Source organism: Prinia subflava, chromosome 12 (genome assembly GCF_021018805.1).
Source record: "Prinia subflava isolate CZ2003 ecotype Zambia chromosome 12, Cam_Psub_1.2, whole genome shotgun sequence".
NCBI lineage: Eukaryota > Metazoa > Chordata > Aves > Passeriformes > Cisticolidae > Prinia > Prinia subflava.
In genome coordinates, this window is record NC_086258.1 from 14511829 (window position 1) to 14537355 (window position 25527).

At 40.0% G+C, this 25527-nt stretch overlaps 1 protein-coding gene across 1 annotated transcript in view; it reads left to right on the plus strand.

Annotated features, from left to right (window-relative positions):
- PITPNC1 (phosphatidylinositol transfer protein cytoplasmic 1) overlaps positions 1 to 25527 on the plus strand; it is a 74848-nt gene that overhangs the window by 30783 nt on the left and 18538 nt on the right. The window contains exons 2-5 of the mRNA XM_063409090.1: positions 6372 to 6520; positions 10148 to 10236; positions 10666 to 10673; positions 19756 to 19827. Of these exons, the coding sequence (XP_063265160.1) occupies positions 6372 to 6520; positions 10148 to 10236; positions 10666 to 10673; positions 19756 to 19827 (318 nt within the window). The remainder of the gene's footprint in view (positions 1 to 6371; positions 6521 to 10147; positions 10237 to 10665; positions 10674 to 19755; positions 19828 to 25527) is intronic.

The window sequence follows — 25527 nt, forward strand, 5'->3', positions numbered from 1 at the left end:
GTTCATACAAAACTTCTTTGCACTTCAGATGTTTCCACGTGACAAAGAGAATGCAGTGCAGAGGTGCCTGGTTTGCTCTAAACATTTTAACTTGGAAACAAGAAGTCAAACAATGCATTAGTGCAGACTCCACGCTGCTGTTTGGCCAGGCTGAAGGAGATTTAGGGTCAGGTCAGCAGGCTGGGAATCTCTGTACAGCACTGGGCTGAAAGAACCACTCCCCTCCTGCCTTCTCTGTTTACTATTCCTGCTTTCCTTGCAGAATTTCCCAAGGAATCAAACCCAGCAGTCCTCTTTTCACAGGACCCTAGCCCACAATGTCATTATTTTACCAGGAAAATCACTATTTTAGAAATATAAACCACTACTTTCACATTGGTAAATTGTGCTACACAAGAGAGACTTCCAAGTTCAAACTTACATTGAGTTTATTTTCTTCCTGCTTTCTTTCCTGCCTCTCTAGGGAAAAAGGATTATTTCAGTGGCAATTTTTTTTACTCTTCAGTGATTTCAAGTCTGACTGATTTGTCCCTATAACAATGTCCTGCAGGAAAACCTTGAGCTGGTGGTTATCAGGAGATACCCACCTCCATTGCTTGCAAAGTAGTGGCTCTGTGCCCCAGCTGAAACCAAACCAAACCAAATTCCTAATTCCAAAAACAGCCAAGGATGAGCCAATACAAACCCACCCATACACGAAAAATCAAATACCAGCACACTGCACATTCCTCTATTCTTGTTAAAACCAATCTCGGAATGTTAATAACAAGGCAAACAAATCACTTTTGTCAGAAGCTGGAGCTTGTGTCATGGAAAAGAGCTCCTGAAATTATTGTTAATAGCCATGAATCATCACCTACAGGAGTTTGGGGATCAGAGGGCACAACCTCGGTGCTCCATCAGCCGGGGCTGTAATTGCCCACACGTGAGGGCTCTGCTCCCGCAGCCACACGAGGCATCAGCATTCACCCATTGCACATGAAATGATGTCTAATAACACCAACATGAAGGATTTATGGTTAGCCAGGGAGAGAAGAGAAACCACTTCTCTTTAAGTAATTATCATCAAGAATAAAAAAGAAATTACAGGTGTGTCTTGTGGTAACAGCACTGAGCTGGAATCACTAGATTGAGGCTAAATTCCCTGTTCTACCACAGACATCTTTTTTAAGGTTGATGTATTAATTTCTGTTTCAATTAATCAAATATAAAATAAGGTTAATGCTTTCTTTGTCTGTGTTCAGTATCTAACTGGAATCTTTTCATATCTATAGCAGGGTAGGGCTTAGGTCCTGATCAGGACCTGAAAACAATGCCCTCAACATCAAAACAAACACAATAGGAAACCTCAGTGTATCCTCCTAAACACAGATATTTACTCAAGCAAGTACATTTCCAAACAATTTATTCCAGAGGTAAAATATCTCTGTACAGCTGCTGGGAAGAGATTGCTGGGAGTGATGGGCTGTGCATGTTTGGAAAAGTAACTTACCTGGGATCACCATGTTTGTCCCATGGTGGTCCTTTGAGGAATAATCATACTAATTGTTTTATAGAATTCAAAACGTGAAAAAGTGATCAATAACATTCCTGTTAGTCCTTTTAGTAAGAAAAATAAAATTAAGTCCTGGAACACATTAACAAGGAGCACACAGAGCATCTCGCAAAGATTAAGACTTGAAAATAGATCAGAAATGTATCAATCAATTTTAAGATTATTTTCTGTGAATGAGACAGCGTCCTATAAATCAGAATTCTGTAATAAGATTGCTACTCTTTTGCCATAATCAATGCCCTTGGTTTCAGTGTAGCTGGACAGATAAAACTGATGATGAAGCTGATTCATTGTATTTTCTTGCTAGAAATAAATCTTAACTAAATTGAGGTCAATGACAGAACAACTATTGCCATCAGTGGAGGCAGGGCTGAACCTTCAGAGCTGCCTTTGTGCATAAGGACAAATCTATTTCATTTTAGTTGTTGCTGTTTCTCTTCTTTTTTTCTGTTTTACCTTTGCAGTTTTCTGAGAACAGGACAAGAAGGCACTGGCATGTTTTAGCATGAAGCTGTGTGAGAAATCCTTTCCACTGTCAAAATGCAGCTCACCAAACAATTGTTACCCTGAGCAGGCAGAGAAGACACTCGGTGTCTTCTGGACTTCAGCTCCTCTCTGCAGGAAGGGATCTCACTGCTGGCTTAGAACTAATAATTGAACAAATTGAAATGGCAGCACCATCCCTGATGGTTTAGTCTGGTTACAGAGAAGTAAATGCAGACTAAAGTGTTCAACCATTCTTTTTGAATATGAGAATTATGCAAGACAAAGCCAGTGATAAATCTGTTACATTTTCTGTGAGCATTCAGATAAGAACTTCAAGGAGTGGTATGAAAACTTCAGATACGAGATAATTTTAGCATAATTTCTCCTTTGAGAGAGTTTTATTTTTTATATTCCACCTGAAGTTTGAAAGTTTGTACTCTGAGACTTGCATTAAATCAAAACCTGAGCAATAGGCAGTCAGGCTGAAAAAAAAAAAGTTCAGACATGCTTGTACAAAGATTTCTTGTGCAGCCCTGCTGGAGATGGTGGGAGCTCTACAAATGAAAGATGGGTGGGATGGAACCCTTTTAAATTTTTTTTCATTTTTTTCTTTTTTTTCCCCTCCTATCTGAGGGATAAAAATGCTTCTGGTATCACTTATAATTTTAAACAAAATCAGATTGACCCTCCTTATGCTGTTGCTAGCATGAACCTTGTTTCTTGAGTGACTAAATCCCAACAGCAAACACCATCTGCCTGTTGAAGGAGCAGGCAAGTCACCACTGAGACCAAGTCTCACTCATTAGGGTTTGGGAAACATCAGGGCTGCAGTAGCAATACCCTTAGAAACCCCTAATTCCACATTCTGTGCATTTGTTTATTGAAGTTCTTGCTCTGATATTGAATAAATTTTCCCCGATTAAACTGAAGAATTTATGAAGGGTTTTGCTCCAGATCCAAATTCATATCAGGTGCCATTGTGTGAAATTTTACTGAATTCCCTGAAACAGTAAATGGTCTTAGAGAATTATCTTACAGCCAAGAGCAGAAATTCAGATTGTGATAGAGCAACATAAATAGTAGTGGCATATCAGTTTACCCTTGCAGGAATAATGTGTATCAATTACTGTTGTTAAATGATTCTTAAGTACTATTTCTCCACAATATCCATAGGAGCTAAGAAAAAGCTGTGACTTTCTATTCAGGCATTTAAATTCCAGCAAGTTCTAAAAGACACATCTTTGCCTTGGATTTTATTCATGTAAATAGAAACATACACTTGAAAAAATGCTATTTTATCTGAAATAATAGTTGTGCATTCAGTAAAGTACTATTATTTTGGAAGTTAACATTTTCCATTCTACTCTGGAATGATTTTAACCTTTTGTAGAGCAGATAGAAGCAAATGAATAGCCCATAAAGAGCTAAGTTAGCTACTTTAAAGTACATGTACAGATATATTTCCTTTGCAGAATGCAGCTGCTTTCCAGCAGGACTGCCCAGCCACTTCGGTAGTTCTGAAAGGTTGTGGAATGGGCTGGATTGGAAGGGACCTCAAAGCCCATCTTGTTCCCACCCCTGCTGTGGGCAGGGATGTCACTGCCTGGACCAGGCTGTTCAGGGCCCCTTCCAGGCTCCCTTTGAAGGTGGATTTCTCTGCTGGCTGCTGTCAGACCCAGAGCTGTGCAGTCACCGCCTGCAGAAGGCGAGGAGCGGTGGGGTTCCTGCAGGAGAGCTGTCCAGCAGCGGCGCCTTCTGTTCCCTTCAGCCTCCTCCAAACGGGAGGCGCCGTGCTGGGCTGCCTGGGATACCCTCTGGGAGATGCTGGGGATGACTGGAACGCGTGGGATTGGAGCCTCAGCAGAGGAGAAGCTTCCCTTAAGCACTGACTGTGCAGCATCTGGAAAGCAGCGGCTGTTCGACAGCACTGACCCTCATCTGCAGACTGCAGTGGGCACAAGGCTTAACCCCCTTAAACTTCTGCTCAGATTCATTCACGGTCTTTGGGATTTGAGATCTTGCAAGTGTTTTATGGTGGGGTGGGTCCGTGAAAGCACAACAACCTCTGTTAACAAGATATAGTGTTGTGGGGTTCTCTGGTTCATGATGGTGGAGCAAACAGAGGCATCAGTACAATCCCAGTTGGTTGTCAGTGTGAAAGTACATTCATCTTGATATTTCTGTGCCAGCATTTCCAACAGAAACTGAGGTGTTTGTATTTGACCATTAAAATTGAGAGCAAAATTGCAAAGGACTACGTGGACATAGGAAATTGATATGTGCAATTATGAAACACTTTCCAGAGGTGTCCATGGCAACTAAAATTCATAACTTTATGGGATAACAAAAACCCCAATAGAGATCATGATCAAAATATTGACTTTATGTCAAGCTGTAATTCCTCTCTCTACTTCTCATCTAACCTTTTCATAATCCACAGGATACAAATTGCTGACCTCTTCCTTTCCATTAAATACAAGGACCTTATCACCTTTCCTCTTTTCTGCCATCCTTATCACTCCACAGGCAGGAAGTCTGTGCTCCCAGGTGGTCTAATTGATACATACCTAATTAAAGGCAAAGCGTTTTTTCTCAACTTGTATTCAGCTTTGAAGCGTGTTGCTTTGATTTCAGACCTGAAGAACAGCTTTGTGTGCCTGAAAGTTACTCTTTTTCAAACTGTACTAATTGATCAAATCAAATGTGCTACAAACTTTGCCTTCCCTGTGCACCAATACATTCATTTTTGTTACAGCAAAAGAGAAGATGATTTGTCGTGGGTCTAGTTAAAAGCTACATGTGGGGTCTGCAGCTCTTCAGAGCCTTTGAGATTAGGACAAAATATTCAAATCTGATGAGCTAGAGAAAAAGGAGATATATCAGGATCTGGATCAAAAAGGATCTGGAGCAAAACCCTTCATAAATTCTTCAGTTTAATCGGGGAAAATTTATTCAATATCAGGAGAGACAAGGGTAGAGACGTGGATTAGCAAGTGAAGCAATGTTAGGACTTACTCTCAAATCAAGATGCAGCTTCAAATTTCTTACCTTGTGGCCTGGTGCTGTAGGGGAATAAATTTGGATTATGTTGAATTGAGGAACTAATATAGGGTGCCCTCCATCCTCCTATTTCTTCTCATTTTGTTTAGTAAGACTATCTTGTTGCCAGTTGCTAATAAGGTTTCTGATGGCTGGGGGTTTTCTGAGCTAATTGCTCTTTTGATTTGAGCTTTTTAAAGTATGTGCTAGGATTGCTGTTTATAATATGCAATAATCACAAGAATCTCATCGAGTTTTCTGGGGTCAGACTGTCACAATGCTTTTGTTTCCTTATGCTGAGCTAGTACTTGGCAGCTTGTGTGGTAGCTCAGCCATTCTCTAAATTAACAGGTTGTTCTTTGTATTTGAAGGGGGATTGATGTGATTGAAGTGATTAGCATGTATATGCCTTAACAAATTGCTCTGGGAGAGAGAGGGATCCAATCAGGAAAACTGGATGGGTCCAAAGACAGTTTGTTGGAAGAGCCCTGGTACGTTCAAGAGTGTGCAAAGGACTTGAGGATAAAATTTCAGACCAGAGAATGATTGAGAAAGTACAACTTGACTATAAAATCTTTGTTAATGGAAGTTCAAGGATGTATTTTTGTTAGATTTCTTTGGAGGCAAAAACTCTGAAGTAGATACGAGACATAGTAAGAAAAAAATCAAGTGCAACAATTTATTTTTCTGTGATAGCAAAGTTAGGCCAATCCTCACTGTGTTTGGCTTCCTAAGTTACTTAGGAGTCTATAGAAAAATGATCATTAAAGTGCTTAAATGCATTTTAATAACATTGCCAAGTCACTCAAACTTCTTTTTTCAAAGGACTTGGAGTCTACATGTGGTTTTTTTTCTTAAAAGCTGGTGCTCATGTCTCTGCGGACCAGCCATAATTACCCCAAATCTTATTGCAGGACTTCATTGTGTTGGCAGGGCAGGAGAATCCTGTGTCCCACAGAACTTTTAGAGTTCACCTGCTGGTTAAAGTTCCTTTACATTTCAGCATGTGGAAGCACTAGATTAATTGTTTACTTATTCTTAACTGATAAACTCATAAACACAAAGTCTAATAAGCGAGGACTGGCCTAATTCTTTACATTTGTATGCACACAGGTTTTGTTATTTTTTCCACAAGTGAAAAAAATACTGGGTTTTTGACCCTAAAAATACTGGTTTTCACCTTCAAACTACCTTTTATTTACACATAGCAGTATATCATTGACTCAGATTGGCTTTTGAATATATGTGTGACATGAAACTAATAGACTTTGTTGTTGGTTTTGCCTTGCAGTACAGAATTGGACAGCTGTACATGATCAGCAAGCACAGCCATGAGCAGAGTGACCGAGGGGAGGGTGTGGAGGTGGTGCAGAATGAGCCCTATGAAGATCCCAACCATGGCAATGGGCAGCTCACAGAAAAACGGGTCTATCTCAACAGGCAAGTGCAGTAAAACTGCTTCTCCCAGCATGGACTGGGAGAAAAATTTGCAAGGAATGCAGGCAACAGAGTTTCTGTTTCAAAATAAGATGTTCCCATGAATATACATGCTGCTTCCTGGTACCATGGGGGAGTGGGATAGATCAGTGTCTTGAAATACAGAGATTAGTTGTTATTCCTTCTGGAGCATCACAGCATCTTCTCCATGACAAGGAATTATAACTTGGAGTTAAGGATATACTGAAAATCAGAACTTTTGTTTTCTTTTATACTTAATTGTTTGTCATTTTTTTTCCAAAATCGTTGAGGAGGGGGAACCAAAAAAACTAAACAACAAACCCAGCAAAGTCCCAGCCTCCAAGAAAAACAAAACTGAACCATTAAAAAGATTTAAGTTTCTCTCGCCTCATAATCATGTCACAAAGCCAGCATTTTTGCTGACTGTATTTTGTCTCAGCAAAGTTAATTGGCATTATGGATGACTGTTGTACAGTGTCAGCCTTCTGGACTATTAGGCTTAAAGACATGGTGGAAAATTTGGGGGTTTTCTCCCTGAAGTTCCATCATTTCTTAGACTGAAGTGTTTGTCTTCCTCTGCTGAAATGATACTGCTGAGGATCAATGTCTCCACACTCACAGGCTGGAGATGTTTAGATATATATATTAGTGCAATATGAGATATATTGCACAATCTGTTCCCATTTTTACTACTGCTGATTTAATTGAATACCACTGCTTTTTCTGAAGTTCTTCTTTTCCCCTGAGCCTGTTTCAGTTTATTAAATTTATGCTCTGCAGCATTTTGGAGTGGGCATACAAACACTGAAGCTATTGCTTCTACACTGAAGTTCCTCCTGCCCTGCAAACCTGACATATCTAACTTTAATTCAGGCCAAATTGAATCTCCAGTGATGTTACACACACACAAACACACACACACACACAAGAGTTCAATAATATGTATCTTGCCAACATTTAATATTATTGTGACTGTAAGAGTTCTCTCACAGGCTGGATACAGGACATGGGAAAAATCAATAAATGTGTTCCCATTGTACAGCTCCCACAAGTTGTGGGTTTTTAAAAAATGTTTCTGGGTATTTCTTTGCAGCATGTTAAAAATAAGGCTTTAAGCACTGAAGAGAATATTCAGAATTACCACTTCAGGGTAATTCAGAATGACCACAAGGACCTAGAAGCCACGTGCAAACCGTGCTTGGGAAGCACGTGAGTCCTGGTGATGCAGACAATGGAACACAGCATTTCTTAGCCAAAGATGGGCACAAACATTGGCAAAGTAGATCTTTGTGCCTACAACAACTCAGGACACTTACCTAAAGCTGTGATGGATGTTTGAAGTCAGGTTAATCAAGTTTAATAATTCAGAATCCTCCATCACCAGATTTGCTATTTGAACCTTGGTGTGGTGTCACAATGCCACCAGGTATTGCAGTAATGTTGAAGCTTTGTGGAAAGGATCAGAAGGTTTTCAGGCCTCTGGATTTTGCTGGGGGGCCAGGATGTCTCTGGAGGATTTCACTCAAGGAGACAAGTTTCCATAAAGGATGTGCTGGAAACTTCTCTGCCTGCCTTGCTGAGGAACGTGACTTCACCAGCACAGTTCTCTCCCTCAGCTTTTCTTCTTCCTGGTCCACTGCCCTAACAAACTTTGCTTTCCTCTGTTTTGATCTGAACTGATATCTCTTAAAGAAATTTGAGTCTGAAACTCATCTGGATGGAGGAGAAATAAGGAAAAGAAAAAAAAAAAGCTAATGTGATCCTCATACCCTGTGCTGCTGAAATAGAGATATTATCTTTTCTCTGAGTGGACCTTGGGAGAATTCATGTGTGTCTATGACTGGGACCTGCTAGCAATTCTGAGTATAATCTGTGTTTTGCTCATAAAGTTATTTTTTTCAGGATGTGCTGTACTGGTGAAGATAGGTACACAGGCAAATATGCTAAAAACAACAATAACCAAAAAAGTCCAAAATGAGCAGATGTATGTTTTCTAGTGTCAGTGTAATTTTAGTTATATTTAGAATTTTTTATTGCCTCTTCTCTTCTGCTGGAGTAATGTTTTCAGAAGCTGAAAGTCTGCATCCTCTGGTATTTATAATTTAGGCATCAGAGTAAAGTTTAGCAGGGGTAAGGGAAGCAGTCATAAAAACACTAACAGAGGCTGACAAAAAACCCAGAAAATCTGATACAGGGAAGTCTATTATGCATGATGTAAAACCCTGCTTAAAAGTCTGTACACAAGGTTTATGTAAGGAAAAGAATCCAGTTTTGAGCAATGTCATCAAAGAGCAAAAGTCAACGCACTTGGCTTTGAATCCGTAGATAATGTACTAAGGTCTGCATTTTGCCTCTGGACAAATAAAATATTTATATGTAGCCAGATCATGGTTAAATAAGCCTTAATGATCCCAAACGTATTTTCCTCAGAAGTTTGCTAATATTGAAAGTTAATTTACTTTCTGCTCACAGTTATCTAAACAGAACTATTTCAAACATTTACACTGGGGAAATTGAGGTTTGGAAGCCTCTCCTGCAGCTCAGTGCAGATTCAGGCTTGGCCTGGGTGCTTTGCTCAGTGCTTTGCCAGACCAGCACTATCTGAACTGAGTCCCCCAGGCACAGGGATATTTGTGGTGTCCAAGGGCTGCTGTCCTTGGAATAACTAGTTCTGCATCTTTGTTCCTGGCAGCCTCAGTGTTTATAACTGAAGTCATTAAGAGAGGATTGAAAGATGAATTATAATGAACTTGCCTTTTTAAATGTTTCTTTATTCATCAATTTTTGGTCCCCTCTGTGACCAGAGTGCTGGAAATGAGAGACTCAAGAGCCATGGTAAAAAAATGCTGCCACTCTTCCATGGTATTATTCAATTACCCTTTAATGTTCCATTCATATGATGTACCTATGCCTTTGATTTCTGGTTCTGCTGCTTTTGTACCACTGCTCTGGTGAGTTTTCTTGACAGAACGAGCTCTGAGCTGTAACATCAGTTCCATTAATTCTCTTCACTTTTGTTATTTACTTTTCCCATCAGCAAAATGGGACTAATGCTGCCTACCAGCCTCACGAGGTGTTTTGAGTGATCTGTTAATTTTAATATAAAAGCTTCCTACTCAGGGTTGATGTTGGTAGTGTGGGAACAGCTGCGTGCCAGGTGAGCTGAGCATGAGGGCTTCAGCGCTGGCAGAGAATTTGAAGGAAGAAAAAAGAATCTGTAAGAAGAAATAATGGATTCGGGATGGAAGTGGACTGAAATCCCACATTTCCTCCCCACCTCTGGTTAGAGAGTGCCTCCCTGTGGCTGAGCACACGGTGCCACCCCTACACCTTGTCTGGCCTCACCTGTAGAGGCCGGCCAAAGGTTCCAGACCATGAATTCCCAAAATGAGCAGCCTCCCTTCAGCCCACTCAAAGCTTGGCACCAATCTGCTCCCCAAGTGAGGGGGCACAGCTGAGGCAGAAAATGAAAATACTCCTGAGAAGTCTGTGTGTTCTGTATCCCCCAAACTCCTCACAAATGATGGGCACATTTGGAAGTTATCTTTATTTCTACAATACACATAAGTCATAATATATTCTAATTTTGTATTTTCTTTTTACTTTCAGCAAACTGCCTAGCTGGGCTAGAGCAGTTGTCCCCAAAATATTTTATGTTACAGAGAAGGCCTGGAATTATTATCCTTACACAATCACAGGTAAGGAATGTGGCAGAAATGACGGCTGCTGGGTGGTCTGGGACACTTTAGTTTATCTTCAGAAGCTCCAAGTTACATATTGAACTACAAGCACCAAGTCTCTTTAACAACTCCTGTTGAACTGCATATATTTTTTCACCTTATAGGTATCAGGAAATGAAGATTATAGACTAAGGATAGGTAAAAACTGAGGAGTTGTATCTATGCAATTTCTTGCTTGCAAAGAAAACATCAGGTGCCTGGATCCTGACTTGTGTCCTTTACTGTCCCTTAGACTTTGGTCAAATATAAATCTGCAGACTGACACAATAATTTTTATTGTTAATGTGTGTTTACTGTAAGAATCTTGCATCATTGTTTTATTTCATGTTTCTTTTTTTTCTTTCCCCTCTTCTTTCTTCTTTTTACAAATGGACAATTGGAAATCAGAATACACAGTAAGTTTTTCTCCCTCTTTTTATTCTAAAAATAGAAAAATGATGTAAAATATAGTAGTGGAATCCAATCTGATTCCTTCTTAATATAACTTGTTCATAATGCATTCAATAGTAAAACTTTATTTTAGTTATTTGTTTAAGCAATTTAAAGGGAAATTTGAAGTTATTCTAAGGGGTTCCTATAAATTATTTTTCTTTATCATTTCAAAATAATTTGATATGTTTTTACTTACTGACTGTAAGAAAGAGAAGCTTCTATAAAAAGGGTGAGGCTTTTAGGGTTCCAGTTGTTACACGGAGACATGAGAACAGATTTTATTTATTGTTTTATTAACTTATAAAATGCTCATCTCTGGTATAGTATCTGGGAAACTGTACAATCTGTAGACAAAATTAAAGATAATCTGGGCACAGTGCCCAGAAAACCAGCTATTCCCTCTCACAGGGCTAAGGCAAAATATAGCACATAAATCATGAGAAAAATTGTTTAAATGTCCTGGGTTCAATAATAACAATAAGTTTCCAGCAGCCTTTGGAAGGTGAGGAGGGGATGGTGAGGAGGTTCCAGGTGAAGGGACCTTTCAGATACTCCTGCTTTGATTTAGCTTGAAGCTCTGACTGCAGGTAAAACATAATGCAGGTGTCTCTCTTAATTCTGCAGTGCTCAAAATGTTTGTGCAGGTTTTTTAAAAGCTCATAAGGCAAAAAAGAGAAAAATATTTTTTGTGTAATAAAAAGGAAAAAATAAAGGGATTTAAAGGCTCAGATGTGAAAGCTGGAGACCAAGAGTTCAGACTGTGATGGCCAGATTTGAAACCCAAATCAACAAACTGTGCTTTTCAATATGTGCTATAGGTACTTAGAATATTCATTTGATTGTCAAAGGAAACCCAAATGTCCCAGCATGGACAGCAGTGATGAGGGACAGAGTCTCAGCTGGTTTTGCCAGAAGAGACTTTCAGTAGGGTGTGTCAGAGTTCACATTAATTAAGGTTTACCTTTGATAGCACATTTCACTTTAGGCTGGCAAATTGACATTTGCTGTGTAGCACTGATATCTCTCCATGGTAAATTCTTATTTTAAATGAAAGTAAATTTGAATCTTTTAATGTGATTTTTTTCTTTAATTGAAAGCGACAAGTGGGGATGATGCAAAGGGTGGTGGCAGACAGAAATATGTATCTAAATTTGAAATGCAATGCATTTTTAAAACCAAACAGCAGTGGTGTACTCAGGGAATCTGAATCAGGAGGGGATCTCAGTCTAATCTGGTGAAACAACACCTGGTGTAGGTTGGAGGAAGGTACAGCTGCAGAAATGTTCAAGAGCATCAGCAGAAGTGACTGAAGCATTGAAGAGACATGGAAAGCAAAATTAAATCAGTCCAGAAATGTAGAAGGTAGGAAAAGCAATCACTAAGTGACAGTGTAACTGCCTAGGGGAGCTGGGGACTAATTACTCACCACAGTGCAAGGAACAGAACTAGAAATACTGGGAGGGGATCAGGGAAACTGCTTCAGACAAAAATCTGAAATATGTATTAATGGAGCTGATAGGCTATTCATTTATCTTCATGGAAAACAGAGACAGTGCCTTTGCCTCAGACTGTTGAATCTAGAACAAAAATGTTAAACATACCACTGGGAGTAATTGCTATCCTTGTCTGGAGTATTTCTCTAAATTTGATCTTCTGTATTCATTAGAGAATTCTGAAAGAGAAAAAAAGCCCACAGACATTGCCCAAAATATGTAAGATAGCTTGGAAACCCTTTTCTTAAAGATCATAAATTCTCTCTGAAGGGTCTGTGGGACATGGTGAGAGTCAAACTGAGCCTCATTTCAAGGAAAATTCATTCTAAAGGAGGCCAGTAATTGGATAAATAAAGCATAATCTTATCAAGTCAAGTACACACTGCTCTGTGGTATGTTCACACCTTATTAACCTTGTAAGCTCCACTCTAAATAAAGAGAAGGACCTTAAAGGCTCAGCATGTTATTTCAGTGTGTGTTAGTGATTTGGAAGAGGATGTGAACAGCAGACTGAACCTTACTGGCAGTCTTAAGGTTTTTCAGTTGTAAAATATGAAGGCTGTTGAGAAATTGCATTCAAGCTCATGCTCTGGCATTCAGAAACACCATATGGAATAATTTCATCAGTCTGATTCTCCTGTGAATGTTATGGAATTCATAAATATGACCTGCTTAAAGACCTGAAATTAGGACACCTATGAAAAAATGCTCATCAAGCATTGAAAAATAATTTTCAGAATATTGTTCTGTGCTATGGTTGTATAAAAAGCCAAGAGTGAAAACAAGAATGGAAGTGACACGGTCATGGTGTTAGTCCTCTGGATCCAGTTATGGTGGCATCTGCTTTAAGCAAAGGCATTTGTTACACAGCAACCCCCTAAATCTGACAGCAAACACCACGTCTGCTATGGGAATTGACAATGATGTTATCAGCATGTAAAGCAACTGACACACTTGAGATAACGAATTTAGCAGAACTATTGCATAAGTGATGCTTTTGTGGGGTGTAATTTGTGCTATAGGGTCACGTCAGGAGAGCATTTGCAAATGCACCTCGTTAAAGCTGCCATAGGAAGGACTTCCTCCCTGGAAGTGACACATGGGGACTGTCCCAACAAGTGCTGTATCAAGAGCTGGAGCTAATCCTTGAAAGCTTCCTGCTGCTACTGAGAGGGAGGAGGAAGTCAAAAAATACTGTCAAAGCTGAAGCCAAAGGAAGTCTTCCAGAGCTGTGGGTACTATTTAGAGAATCAGATATTCCTGTAAAGTTCAAAGTTTTAGTGGTTGGGGTGTTACTTCAGAACTGTGTGTGAGAAAGCGTTTTCATGATAGACACTGCAGTTGCTCTGGTTTTGATCTTGCTGTTAGAAACCTGCCAAGATATCGTGCTGACATACATGCTTAGGTTTTATCTAAAAATCCATTTATGTTGTGATTAGGTTGATGTGAAGATAATAAACCTGGGATGCCGTATTTAGGATCTAGCAGAAAGGGAGCCTATAGGAGTAACTCCAATGGATTGCAGTCCGTCAGCAATTCCAGGACTGGGGTATGGCCAGGTGCCTTCTGCCCAGCTCCCCCTGCCCCTGGGGAATGGGTGCTGATAGCTGCTGGCTTGGGAAAGATTTCCTTTGCTAGCCAGGGGCTGAGGGACAAGTTTTTTCTCTTGGAGGTTGGAGACAAGACACCTTGCAGCTCTCAACAACCCCTTGTGTGCCATCTTATCACAGCCTTTGCAAATATGTATCCTTAGTGGAAAATATTTATGCTATTCACTGTGGCAAGAAGAACTGAACTTTTAGGAAGCTTTGTTATTTTTATTTCTGAGGTTGCCCAGCAAGATTAGAAATAATTAACTAGAAAGCAAACTTGTGTCTGTTGCAAACCAAATGAAAAAGAATTGCAGGGAACTAAGTTTCTTTACCTGCATTGGGATATTGTTAGAAAATAAACAGCACAGAGCAAATATCCATTTGACCTGTTCAAGTGACAGGGGAGATTCTGGACAAAAAAAGAGAGGAGCCTCAAGCAAACAAATAATCAGATCATGAATGTTTGGTGACTAAACCATGGTACAAATTCTTCGTGTGATTGAAGTACACTGAAAATGAGCCAAAGTTTAGCTCTCAAGCTGGAGTAGAAAGTGGTAAGGAAAAATACAAAGAGAATTTAAGCAAACTCTTCTGGGTTTGAAGGTGCAGTTCAAGTGTTTACCAGGGATCAGTTCAAATAGATTTGCTACTTGAATGGCTTTGGTATTGCTAGCAATATTTCAGTTCTGGGGCTGAAATTTAAAAACAGCTTGATAATTTTTTGTGCGTAATTTAGGGACTATTGTTAGTTTCACAGTTATATAGACAAAATAAACATTAAAATGGCATTGTTTGCTTTGTACAAGGAGGAGGAGCATTCTTTCAACATGCCAATGTCCCAAATTACCTTATGAATAGAATATAAATCCAGAATATTTATGAGAAACAGTTATGGAACAGAAAGCAGGAGACAACAACTCCTTTGATGATTTATCACAATGACATTTATTCTTCTACAGCAAATGACTGAGGAGGAAAATAAAATTATGTCATCTGGTATGTGTCAAGGCCCCAGAGTGAGAGTTGCTAAATGGTCCATTACTGACCTGCTGGTTTCTGATTACTTTTGAGGACAGGCATGTTTTGTGCTTGACTTAGCTGCTGGTTTATCCACAAAGTAAATTATCTGGAAGGAATGGGTTTTGTATTGTTATTTTTATAATGAGATGACTAGAGAAGGAAAACAGTTGTTTCAGATAAACATTGCTGTAGAGTTTTTTCCTATGTTCTTTTTATCTGATTAACAGCCCTTGAAATTTGTATCTAACCCCTCACTCTTGAGTGCTGAAACTTTTCTGCAGTTTGAGGATTTGAAGAGCCTGCATCAAAAATGCAGCAGAATCTGTACTGCAGGATTAGTGCCTAATGCAAAGTTACTATCAGCATCCTCCCATCTTACCCCCTCACCTCAGAAAACAGGTTCACTGGTGCCATTGTCCTGGGAAAACACAGATTTGTTTCCCTTAGAGGTTCTAGCAAAAGGAAGGACTTCTGTAGTATCTATAAGAAAAAACTAATAGATTTTTTTCAGAGCTGCAAAGCTGTATTCTCATTTAATAGCTTAATCCCATTGAAACGAGTAACTCAAACTGCTTGGGAGAATTCCCCTTTTTCCAGCACTGGCTTCTTCCAGTGCAATCCAGCCCCCTCTCTGATGGATGGGACTGTCATTTCCACTTGTGCACGCTGCTTTTCACTTCCTTTCTTCTTCAATAAGCAGTTTACTGTTCCCATGTATCAAAGAAAGAGATCCTAAGGGAAGGCAAAGCCAGAGATAAGAGTTTTATAGCTGTTGGAGGCAACTTGTTACTCATCCTTCCATCTCCAGGTTATTGTACACAATACAAACAGTGGTTTTCTTTCTCAGCTTGTTTATGAGAGTTTTACTCCCTTGTTTATTTTCAAGCCCTGTTTTTGCATTGTTCTTTTCCTTTCCTCTCAACAGCAGTTTTGTTTGCTGTTTGCCACCTTCCTGTGCTTATCTTGCTTTCCAAATTCTCCTCCCTCTCACTGAGTCACATCTTCCAAATGCCATCGCCCTGCCCAGCCCTTTCCGTCTATTCTCTTCCAGCCTTGTCACCCTGATTGATGCTGGTTTGTGCCTGGGTGACCTGATCTCACAGCAGCTCTGGGGGCTCACCTGCAGAGCTGTCTGGAGCAATCTGAGGGAGTCAATAACTCCCCATTGTCCGTTTTCCAAAAAACATTGAATATTCCACCTTCCACCACCACAGTCCCACATCCCCTTTGTAACTTACAGCAAAATTGGGACTCCATTTCTCTTTTTAAGGTTTTTAATCTTTAATAAAGAAACGCTGTTGTTACCCCCGAGTACCAAAATAGCGCCCAAAAATTTTGAATTGAAAGATGTGATATATGGAAGTTACCCTATGGAAAAGATTTCATTTGCTTGAGCACTGTCACCTCATTGTAGCAGTCACTGTGTTCTTTGTCTGTAGGCTCCATAGAGATTGCTCTCTAAAGAATCCAGTTCCACCTGTGTTGTCAAAATAATGCATATGTGACCAAATAAAAAAATCATCAGTCTGAGAAGCGGTGGAAGATGAGAGAGAACATTTGCATGAAATGTCTGCCTTGCTGGGCTTTTATGTTAAGATTTAGGGAAATATGCTTCTGCTGCTTAAAAAAAAGAAGTGGGATTAATTTTTACTGTACAGAAATAACTGCCAAGGATTGGGGATTAAAATTCACAAGGAGCAGAAGAGGTGAAGAGCAAGGATGAGGTCTCTAGCAGGTCTTTGAACATTCTGCAGGCAGAAACCACATGGAAAATGAAAGCAGCTGCAACAATATTGATGAACTGGCACCGCTCACATAAAACAGGTTCCAGAGGATGAAGAAACCTCTCCCAACCGACATATTTGCTGACAGCTCCAGTAATTCCTACAGACACTTCAGGTGTAATTACTACGCAAAGGTTAATTTGACAGTCCTCTCCATTAAAGGATTGTCACACCCCGCGTGTGTTTGACTGTCTCTTTAAGACTTTGGCAAGTGTTTTGGCACACTTCGGTTCTACCCTGTTCTTGTAAGTGTTGCTTATTGCTATGGCAACGCTAATCAATCATCATGCTAAAAATAGGCCTTTCGTTTTTCAAGAGGTTATATGTAGGGAATTGCAAATGCAACTGCGAGCTGTGCTTTCCATATGCTGCTTTCACTCCCTGTATTCTAACTGGAAATACCCAGGCTCACGGCGGGTAATTACTGGGACACGTTGTGTTATTGCACTGGGTGCTCTCCTGAGCCTCAAACCTCTCCTGGTCCTTTCAAATTGGAGGTGCCAAATATAGAAATTTAGGGAAAAACCAAAACCCCTGAATATTGCCCTTACTTGTTTTTGAGTGTCACAGGTGTGCTGGGGTATAACAATTTTTAAAGGAGTTTATAAGACGTCTAAAAAATCTGGAGGTGACAACACCTGAGATGCCTCCTTTGAGAGCTTTACACAAAGCTACCTTATCACTGAAGACACTGTGACTGAAGATTGTGAATTATTCTGCAGAACTTAAGTTTAATTTCAAGTTAAAGATTGAATTTTCCACTATTTCATTCCCAAGAGGAACCTTGCAAGCTGTAGAGGTAGTGAAGTGTAGAGGTGGAAACAGTGCCCTGTGCGTTCCTGTGTGTGCTCGGGATCGATCGCTCCAGGTCAGCACTGGAAGAACATGGGCCCCCGAGGAGGCAGAGCAGAAAGGGAGTGGTGCTCAGAAGAAAACAAGAATCTCCTAAAAGGTTTATTACCTACTATTCACTCCCCAGTTAGATTCTCACTGTTGCATAACAATTTTAATCCCCAGTTAATACGTGGCCACTTGAGGGGAAAAAACCCAACATTTTTCACGATGAATAATAGTCTTTTGAATGATGCATAAACAGTTTTCTGGTTCTACCAGAGCCCTCTGCCAATTAGTCAGAGTGCAGCTGATGAATCATGCGACACATTCTGTGAAATGTTCAAAAATTTGGACCCTGCTAAGTGTTCCTGTAAGGCAGCGAGACCCCCCACAGCTGCTGGAGCAGTGGTTGCCAGCCAGTTGAGTTTCTGAGAGAGATTTTTGCGGTGGAGGACTTTCTGGTGAATTTGAATTTTCATTTGGGGTAAGCCCATGTTACCATTATAATCTCAAATTAGGTTGTTCCTGCTCTCTCGTTCATACTAAACACAGAGGGAGGCTGCCTGTGGGTGGCTTTACAGAAAGTGGCTCTCTAATGAGGTGGCTTGAGGTAAATGGCACCACTCTTCTATGCTATTCTGAGGATCCTTGGTCTTTTCTTAATGCTTCTTTTTGAAATACAAGGTTGGAAGATCTCTTGTTTTAATTAGAGATTAGATTCTGGGTCACAGGAATCAATAACTAGACTCAAGCAGTGGCTTGCTGAGCTGCTACAGGCAGCCCAAGGCAGCCTCACATTCAGTACCTGGAGTGGTGACATTTCAGTGCCATGACCTGACCCATTGCTGGTGACCTCTGGACAGTGATTGAAAATAGCAGGCATTTCTTTAATACCAAGGTAAATGGGAAATCTGGCATTTGGCTTTATTCATAATTCCCTCTGAAACTGCAGATGTGCTTCAGATCAACAGCATGAAGGGGGTTTTGCTTTCCATGGCACCAGAACCTTGCTTTGACAAATCTGTCTCACTTGTTTTTTCAACAAGGATTGATTCTAGATGACCTTATTGATTGTGGATATCCTGTGATCAGAAGAGTGAACACTGACTTGTTGGGTGACACCCACTGAAGGAGGGATGGATTTGCTGCAGTCTCCAAGCTGCCTTCTCATTTCAGCTGCTGCACTCCACCTGGCCTCCTAAATGCCCTTACTCACCAGCCCCTCCCTTAGTAGAACTCTGTGAACGTTTTCAAGCCTGAACTTGGACCAGCAGTGTCACTGAGGCATCCAAACATCCTCATTGTATAACCTGAATGTACAGCCCAGGGAAGAGTCACTTGCCATAGGGGATTAGTGATGCATCACACAAGGAACTGGCAGTTAATGCAAGGAAAGCCCTGGTGACTAACAGGAAAGGCACTGAACTGGTCATGGAGAGCTGCTTAGACAGCTGCTCTATCTGCCTGTCTGAAAACTTGCTTTGAAAGAGCTGTGAAATGATAAATAAAATATATTTGAAATATTTATTATGATGGGATTGTGTTGCCTAGTATGTTGCCTAGTATGCTGCTAGGATTACAAATTCTAGTCTTCATAAGCCAACTAAGCTAAACAATCCTCAGAAAAATAAATTTATTCCTATGTAAATACAGAATATTAATCTTTAACAGCAAAACACTGGTGTGTTGTTTTGTTGGGTTTTTTGGTTGGTTGGTTGGTTGTTGTTTGGGGTTTTTTTTTGGTGGCATTATTATCTAAAGATTTGTTTGGATTCAGTATAAAGGAATTTTCACAGAGGCTCATAATCTAGCTTAATTTCATTAATAGAAAACTATGCTAAGGTTCATTTCTCACTGAAAATTAAGAAAACCCCCTCACATATGAAAGCATTGCTGTCTGTTTGGTCTGAACCTGCATCTGGTGAAGTGTCCTTAGGTTTTTCTGTATGAGGCATAGACTGGTCTATGATGAGAGATATCGAGTTGCTCTCAAGATCTTAGTGAATTGAATTTCTAACAAGACATTCAGGACATTCATACTCCTGGGCATAGTGAGCAAGAAAACCCTTTCATCTAATTACTCCAGACTGCTTATAGTGATTTATTTATATCTTCATTATAATTTTCAGCTTTTAGATAGAATCTCTGGATCCCTCCAGCATCATCAAATCTTCCAGGTTTACATTCTGTGAACATTTACTCCTTTTCTTGAAGTATTATGAAAAGAATAAGAAAGGTGATACCAAAAGGGATGTACTGAATGTGTCAGCTGATGAAGCAAGGTGTATTTCTTGTGTTAAACATACTTTTCTTTTGTTGCAGTGTTCATTTTTGCCTAAATTCTCCATTCATATAGAGACAAAATATGAGGACAACAAAGGAAGCAATGACAGTGTAAGTATGACACCTTGTGCAAATGTTGATTTAATCCTCTTTGTTGACCAGTCTGTGTCTGGGGCCTGGAGGTCTCTCAGTTTGGGAAAAAGGCCCCACCAGATTTGTGCCTTTGTCCCTTCCTGGGTGTCCTTGAGCAGCTGCAGAGGAGTTACCTCTGAAGTACCAGGAGAAGAAAGATCTGTGTACACATCTTCCTTTCTGCCTCTTCTATTCTATTTGTTCCTTCTCGAAACGCAACATAATTTACATTTGTGAATTTAGTAGTGATGGACATTTATGGAAAGTAAAGAAACGATGACGGGTTTTGTTGGTGTGCTTGTATTCCCCTTTCTGTGTTTCACATTATTATCTCTGAACAAAAGGGGTTGAATTCCAAGGAGGTGTCAGCAAGAACAAACAGGAAACTAAACAATGGTCAGAGATGAGAGATCTCAGTAAGAAGCTTCCAGAGAACAATGGCTGTGCACTCAGGTGATGCTTTTGGCAGTCACTTACCCGAAGTTAAAAATTTTCAGAGTTCAAGCTTAGAGATGAGAAGGCCAATTCACTATGTAAAATCCTCTTTAGAGGAAGGGTGGAGTGAGTAGCCAAGAGCTGCTTATCAGAGAGGCTCAGGAGCAGAAGGCAGGAGGTCAGTCAGCCTTGGTTGTGCAGAGAGCAAAACAGAGTCACACTCCTTGCAAAAAAAAAAAAAAAAAGAATAACTTTCAATAAAGCTCAGCATGTAAAGATTGAACCCTTGGGTTCATACACAAATATGTTTCTCCCTGTTTCATTTTGGTATGCATTGGCTGCAGACTTACAGGAAGAAGTTTGTTGTATGAAATAAAGTTTAAATGTCTGGAAATTAGATCTGTAAAACAGAGATCCAATGATGGGGTGTTTGAACTCATTCTTGAGAAGGAAAAAGGCAGTCGAGCATATTTTAAGGGGTCTGAGCACAGCCTTCCAATATTTTGGGGTGTCCCTCCAGCAGCCTTGGTAAGAGGAAAGTGTTCTGTTCTCCAGGTGGGAGGCACATTTCCCTCAGCCCCCTGGGGCTGCCTGTTCATGAGGCTGACAGCTGTTGCACTGCTTATGGCAGAGTAATTACATCTACAAGAACAAGGTGGAATTTGGAATAATGCTTTTGGCATGCTGACACTTTCCCACTGGGAACATGACAGGGATCATCTATTAACCACCAGATACCAACCACTCACAGCCGCTGCTACTCCGAGCCAGACCAGTGAGTGAGTTAAAAAGAAGTGTATTACATTACCAGCTAGATGAACATTGTGTAATTTATGCACTTTTTAATGTTCACTTCTGCTTTTTGGCAGCACTTTAATTCAGAGCAAGCCCACACCTTTGGTTTTGGGAGGTGCAGACTAATTTTCTGGTGCATTATAATGTCAGCAGTGAGCAGACATGATCTGGGCTGCTGTCTGACAGAGGAAGAACTGAAGCTATTTAAGCAGAGTGAATTCTTTCAGTGTGTCAGCTTGTGGCTAAAATACTGTGAATCAAGCCCTGAACAGAATCCAACCAGGGAATTCAGATGAAAGTGGCACAGAGGTGGGATACTCCAGTAATGTAAATCAAAGAAACTCTATTCTGCTTGAATCCAGCTCTTCCAATGTCATTTTTACCAGAGTGCCAGTGGGGTAATATCATATTACCTTTCCATTGCAGCACCTGAGTCACAGACTAAGCCAGTGTTTGCCTAGATCAAGAGATTTCACTGACCCCTACTTGAACTGAGGAGGAGAAAGAGCAGCTGAATTAGGGGGTTGCACTCCAGCCCTAATTTCCTTGATTTTGTAACTGAGAGCTGTGCTCTTCCCTGGTGTGAACGCAATAAACCAATGGAAAATCTACATTTTTGTGCTCCCATGACCTTTATCTGGGACCACAGACAGGACAGGTACAGCACTGAAATGCTGGAAGGTTCCTAAATATGGAGAGTCTTCTGTTTATCCAAACACCCTGGAACTAGGAGTAGGAGTCAGCCTCATTCCCTTTACTCAATGGGCAGTCTTAAACTTCCCTCAAGAACTTGCAAAGTGCATTTCTCCTTTGTGTCAGACAAGTTTGGATTAAATGTCATTGTTTGTCTGGGTAGAAAACAACAGGAAGCATAGCACACATTTCTATGGATTTCCATAGATACACTATTTTTCTTCATTGCAACTATCAGCCTTGTCTGATGAAGAAATAATTATCCAAAAAATACTTCTGTAAATTTTGCAGTTGTAATGCAAAATAGACTGGATGAATATTAATGTTACAGTAATGAGGGCAATAATACAAATCTGATTTTAGCTCAGCTATTTCTCAATGTATTTTTTAGATCATACAGGCTTTTTTGAGGTCTTTGCTCTCTGATCTATTCTTCGTTTCCATACTGCCTGATAAAGTAGATATTGATTGCGAAAAGCAATACTTAGACATGAGGATACTAAAACTAATTCCACTGATCCATGGAAGAAAGCAATATAAATGGTCTTGGGATCCTGTCATTTGGTAGGCTGGGATGTTATTAGAATTATTTTATGTAACATGTTGTGTTGTCTGGTATAATTCTACTTAATTATTGCAATATATCTTGATGCAAAGTTCCTACTGATTTTTCTTCCCATTTGGCATGATAGAAGGGATACTAGTGAGAGATGGTATCTGCTCTGGACCCTGATTTTTCTATGTCTTAGATTTCATTATCATTTTAAGCTATTATAAATGTGCTAAAGCATTCTTGTTCCAATCTGTTAAAATTTGCAGTTGAGTTACACTAATATAAACACTGACAGAAAGAACAATGGACAATAAATGTCTTTATTTAGGTAACCTTGTGTAGTAGTGCAGAACCAGAAATCCACGGAGCTGTGATTTCAGTGCTCAGAGCAGCTGATTTTGATGTATTCCATGTAGATGTTCCATGGCAACTCTATTCTTAGAAAAACAGAGCCAATGTTGGATGAACATGTGAGTACATCAAATATTGTCCCTGCTACCTCGCAGCTTTACAGCTTCATTAACACTCTCAGAAACTGGACCAGTGAGTCAGGCCAGTCAGTATTTCCTCTTGTAGATCTTTTAAACTAAAAGTCAACTTCTTAAAGAGAAATTTTATTTTGATTTCACTTTTATTTTATGCCAAAAATAGAATTTTTAAAAATTATAATGTTCTGTGAGATGGAAATTACATGGGAGGTGACACCTGGGGAGTCCATGAAAATATTGCTTCCCTTTGTATCCTGAGCTGATTCCTTTGGTCAGGGTGGTATTGGGCAGTGCTGGGCAGGGAGAAGTACAGGTGCCTACAGCAAAAAGCCCCAGTGGGCACAGACCAGTGTAAAAGGGCACAGTAATCACACCCTTCTTCCAAAGGAAAATCAGCACTTTGGGAATTTGAATATAGAAAGATAAAGTCTGCATTCTGAATATTAAAAACATAAGGGACATCCAAGAGATTTCTTACAGGTATCTACTGAATGAAATGATAGAAATTTGAGCAGGAGGGTGGGAATCACTGCTTGTGTGTCAATAAATTGGGTGTGTGCTTTCCATGACAAACTTCCTTAAGCTCTTTTTTTATTTGGACAGGTATTTTCTTTCAACAGTGCATTGACTGCTCAGTATTTGTGTCACAAAGGACTAATTTAGCCGAATGTCATCTCACTTCTGTTCCATCTCTTTCTGTTACTGTTTCAGTGTGCACTACAGACACACACTTTGTTTTTTTCCTTTTCGTGGGGAATGCACCAACTGTGCCTCCCAATCAGCTGTGTTGATTCCAGGCCCCACCATATGGCTGAGTGGCTGCTGTAATCAGTGCCCAGCCATGTCACACATGGCAGCGCCACACTGTCCCTGCGTGTCACCCTCTGCCACCAGGGAAGATGTCTGCAAGGCAGCAGAAGGCACGGGAAAGGCAGAGTGGGGACAGACCCTGCTCAAGCAAATCACTGAATCACAGAGACACTCAACTTTCTTATTTGTTGCACAAGGATCGTTATGTTTGACTGATTTCGGTTGGTTTGTTTTGGTTCGGTTTTTAGTCACAGAATTAATTGCTGCTGATATTTGGGCAGTGATTTTTTTGCCATCTGATGGTGTCTGGGGAAAGCAAAAAAAAAGTACAGCTTGTCAAATAATTCAAAGGTTGTCAATAATGAAAATTCACTGTATGTAAAACTTCCAGTGCCTTGTTCTTTGTAGCATAGCATTTTTCTCTGGAAAGCTCAGTGGCTGGATCTTGATTATGAAACTAAAGAAAAATAAGTTTTAGATATGGCAGCTAACAAGAAAATTAATTTCTAATTTGATTGAGTTTAGGGTGGTTTTTTCTCTATTTTTGTCTCTTTTCTTAGTAATGTGGAACTAGGTTGTAACAAACTTGAATATAGCACACAGAAATATAATGTAAATCTACTATTTAAGGCAACTGCCATGAAACACTGATTTCAGCTGAAAAGGATTCAGCAGTGCCCTGGTTTAGCCTCACTGCACCACAGGATCTCATTCTGGAAACTGTCAAAAGGATTGCTGAGCATCACTCAAAATATGGCAAAGTCAAAGAAGGGACACTTTTAGGGTGATTTTATTTGTACCTGGACTTTTCCTGTATGATGGTACTGAGTATCCATAATTTACAATGAAAAAATCATGATTTTGTGATGCTTTTTCCCGCTCTAAGAAGTCTGAAAAGATAAAGACAAACAAGTGGAAAGGTTGGTCTGAAATTCCTCCTGAGGGAAGAGCTCTCTTTGTTGAACTGTAGCTCCTATGTCCCAAGCACATATGGCTATCTCAGAACATATGACAAGGCCCACACTGACAGAGTGTGAATGAGTGACATGGTTGTGCCTCTACTTCTTGATTTTTCTAAATGAACTACTGAAGTTAGTCAGTAAATCTGGCACTTGGACTGGCTGTAACTTTAAAAAACTAATCCCAGCAAATATTATAGATAGTCTATTGCGGTCTTGGAAGCACAGCTACTCTGATATAATTACATAAAAATCCAGTTCACTGTCCAGAGAGTACAAATCATAATGAGATATTTTTATAAGAGATGGAATAATAGGGGAGTCATGACACAGAGATCAAAAGGAGCAGGGAGCAAGGCTGCAGATAAATATGTAACTGCCTCTCCCACTCTGTGGCACACAGGATATTCCCAGCCAGTTCAGAGAGCCAAATTTTCTCTTCTCAAAGAGAAATTCAATCTTTTTCCATAGAAAAATTACTCCAAATTATGAGTGTCCACATAAATAGTTTTATCCCATGAATAGGTTTGAAATTGGTCAGTTCCTGTAATCTCTGCCCAAATAAATCTCAAAAGGAAGTTAGGGAATTTGGAAGTAGCTGAGTTTGGAGCAGGACTTACTGAAAAGTTACACACTGAATAAACTCCATGGGTCAAGTTCTGAGTTGGAGTTTTCCTTCAGAAAAATGAGAGCTCCAGTGGAGCAGGTGACACAGCCTGGGGAGCAGCCAGTGCTCCTGGCCATGGCAATCCACAGAGATGAGAGTTTCAAGGTGGAAAGTATATTTGTGCATTTTTTCTAATGGAAAAAAAGGATTATTCTTGCAGTCCTTACTACAATTACAGCCCTGCCATGAATTAGCTGTCTCTTTACAGCCTTCTGACCACAAACTCCTCATGTTTAGGCTGGGAAAAAATATATTTTGTAGCAATGACAAACACCTTTC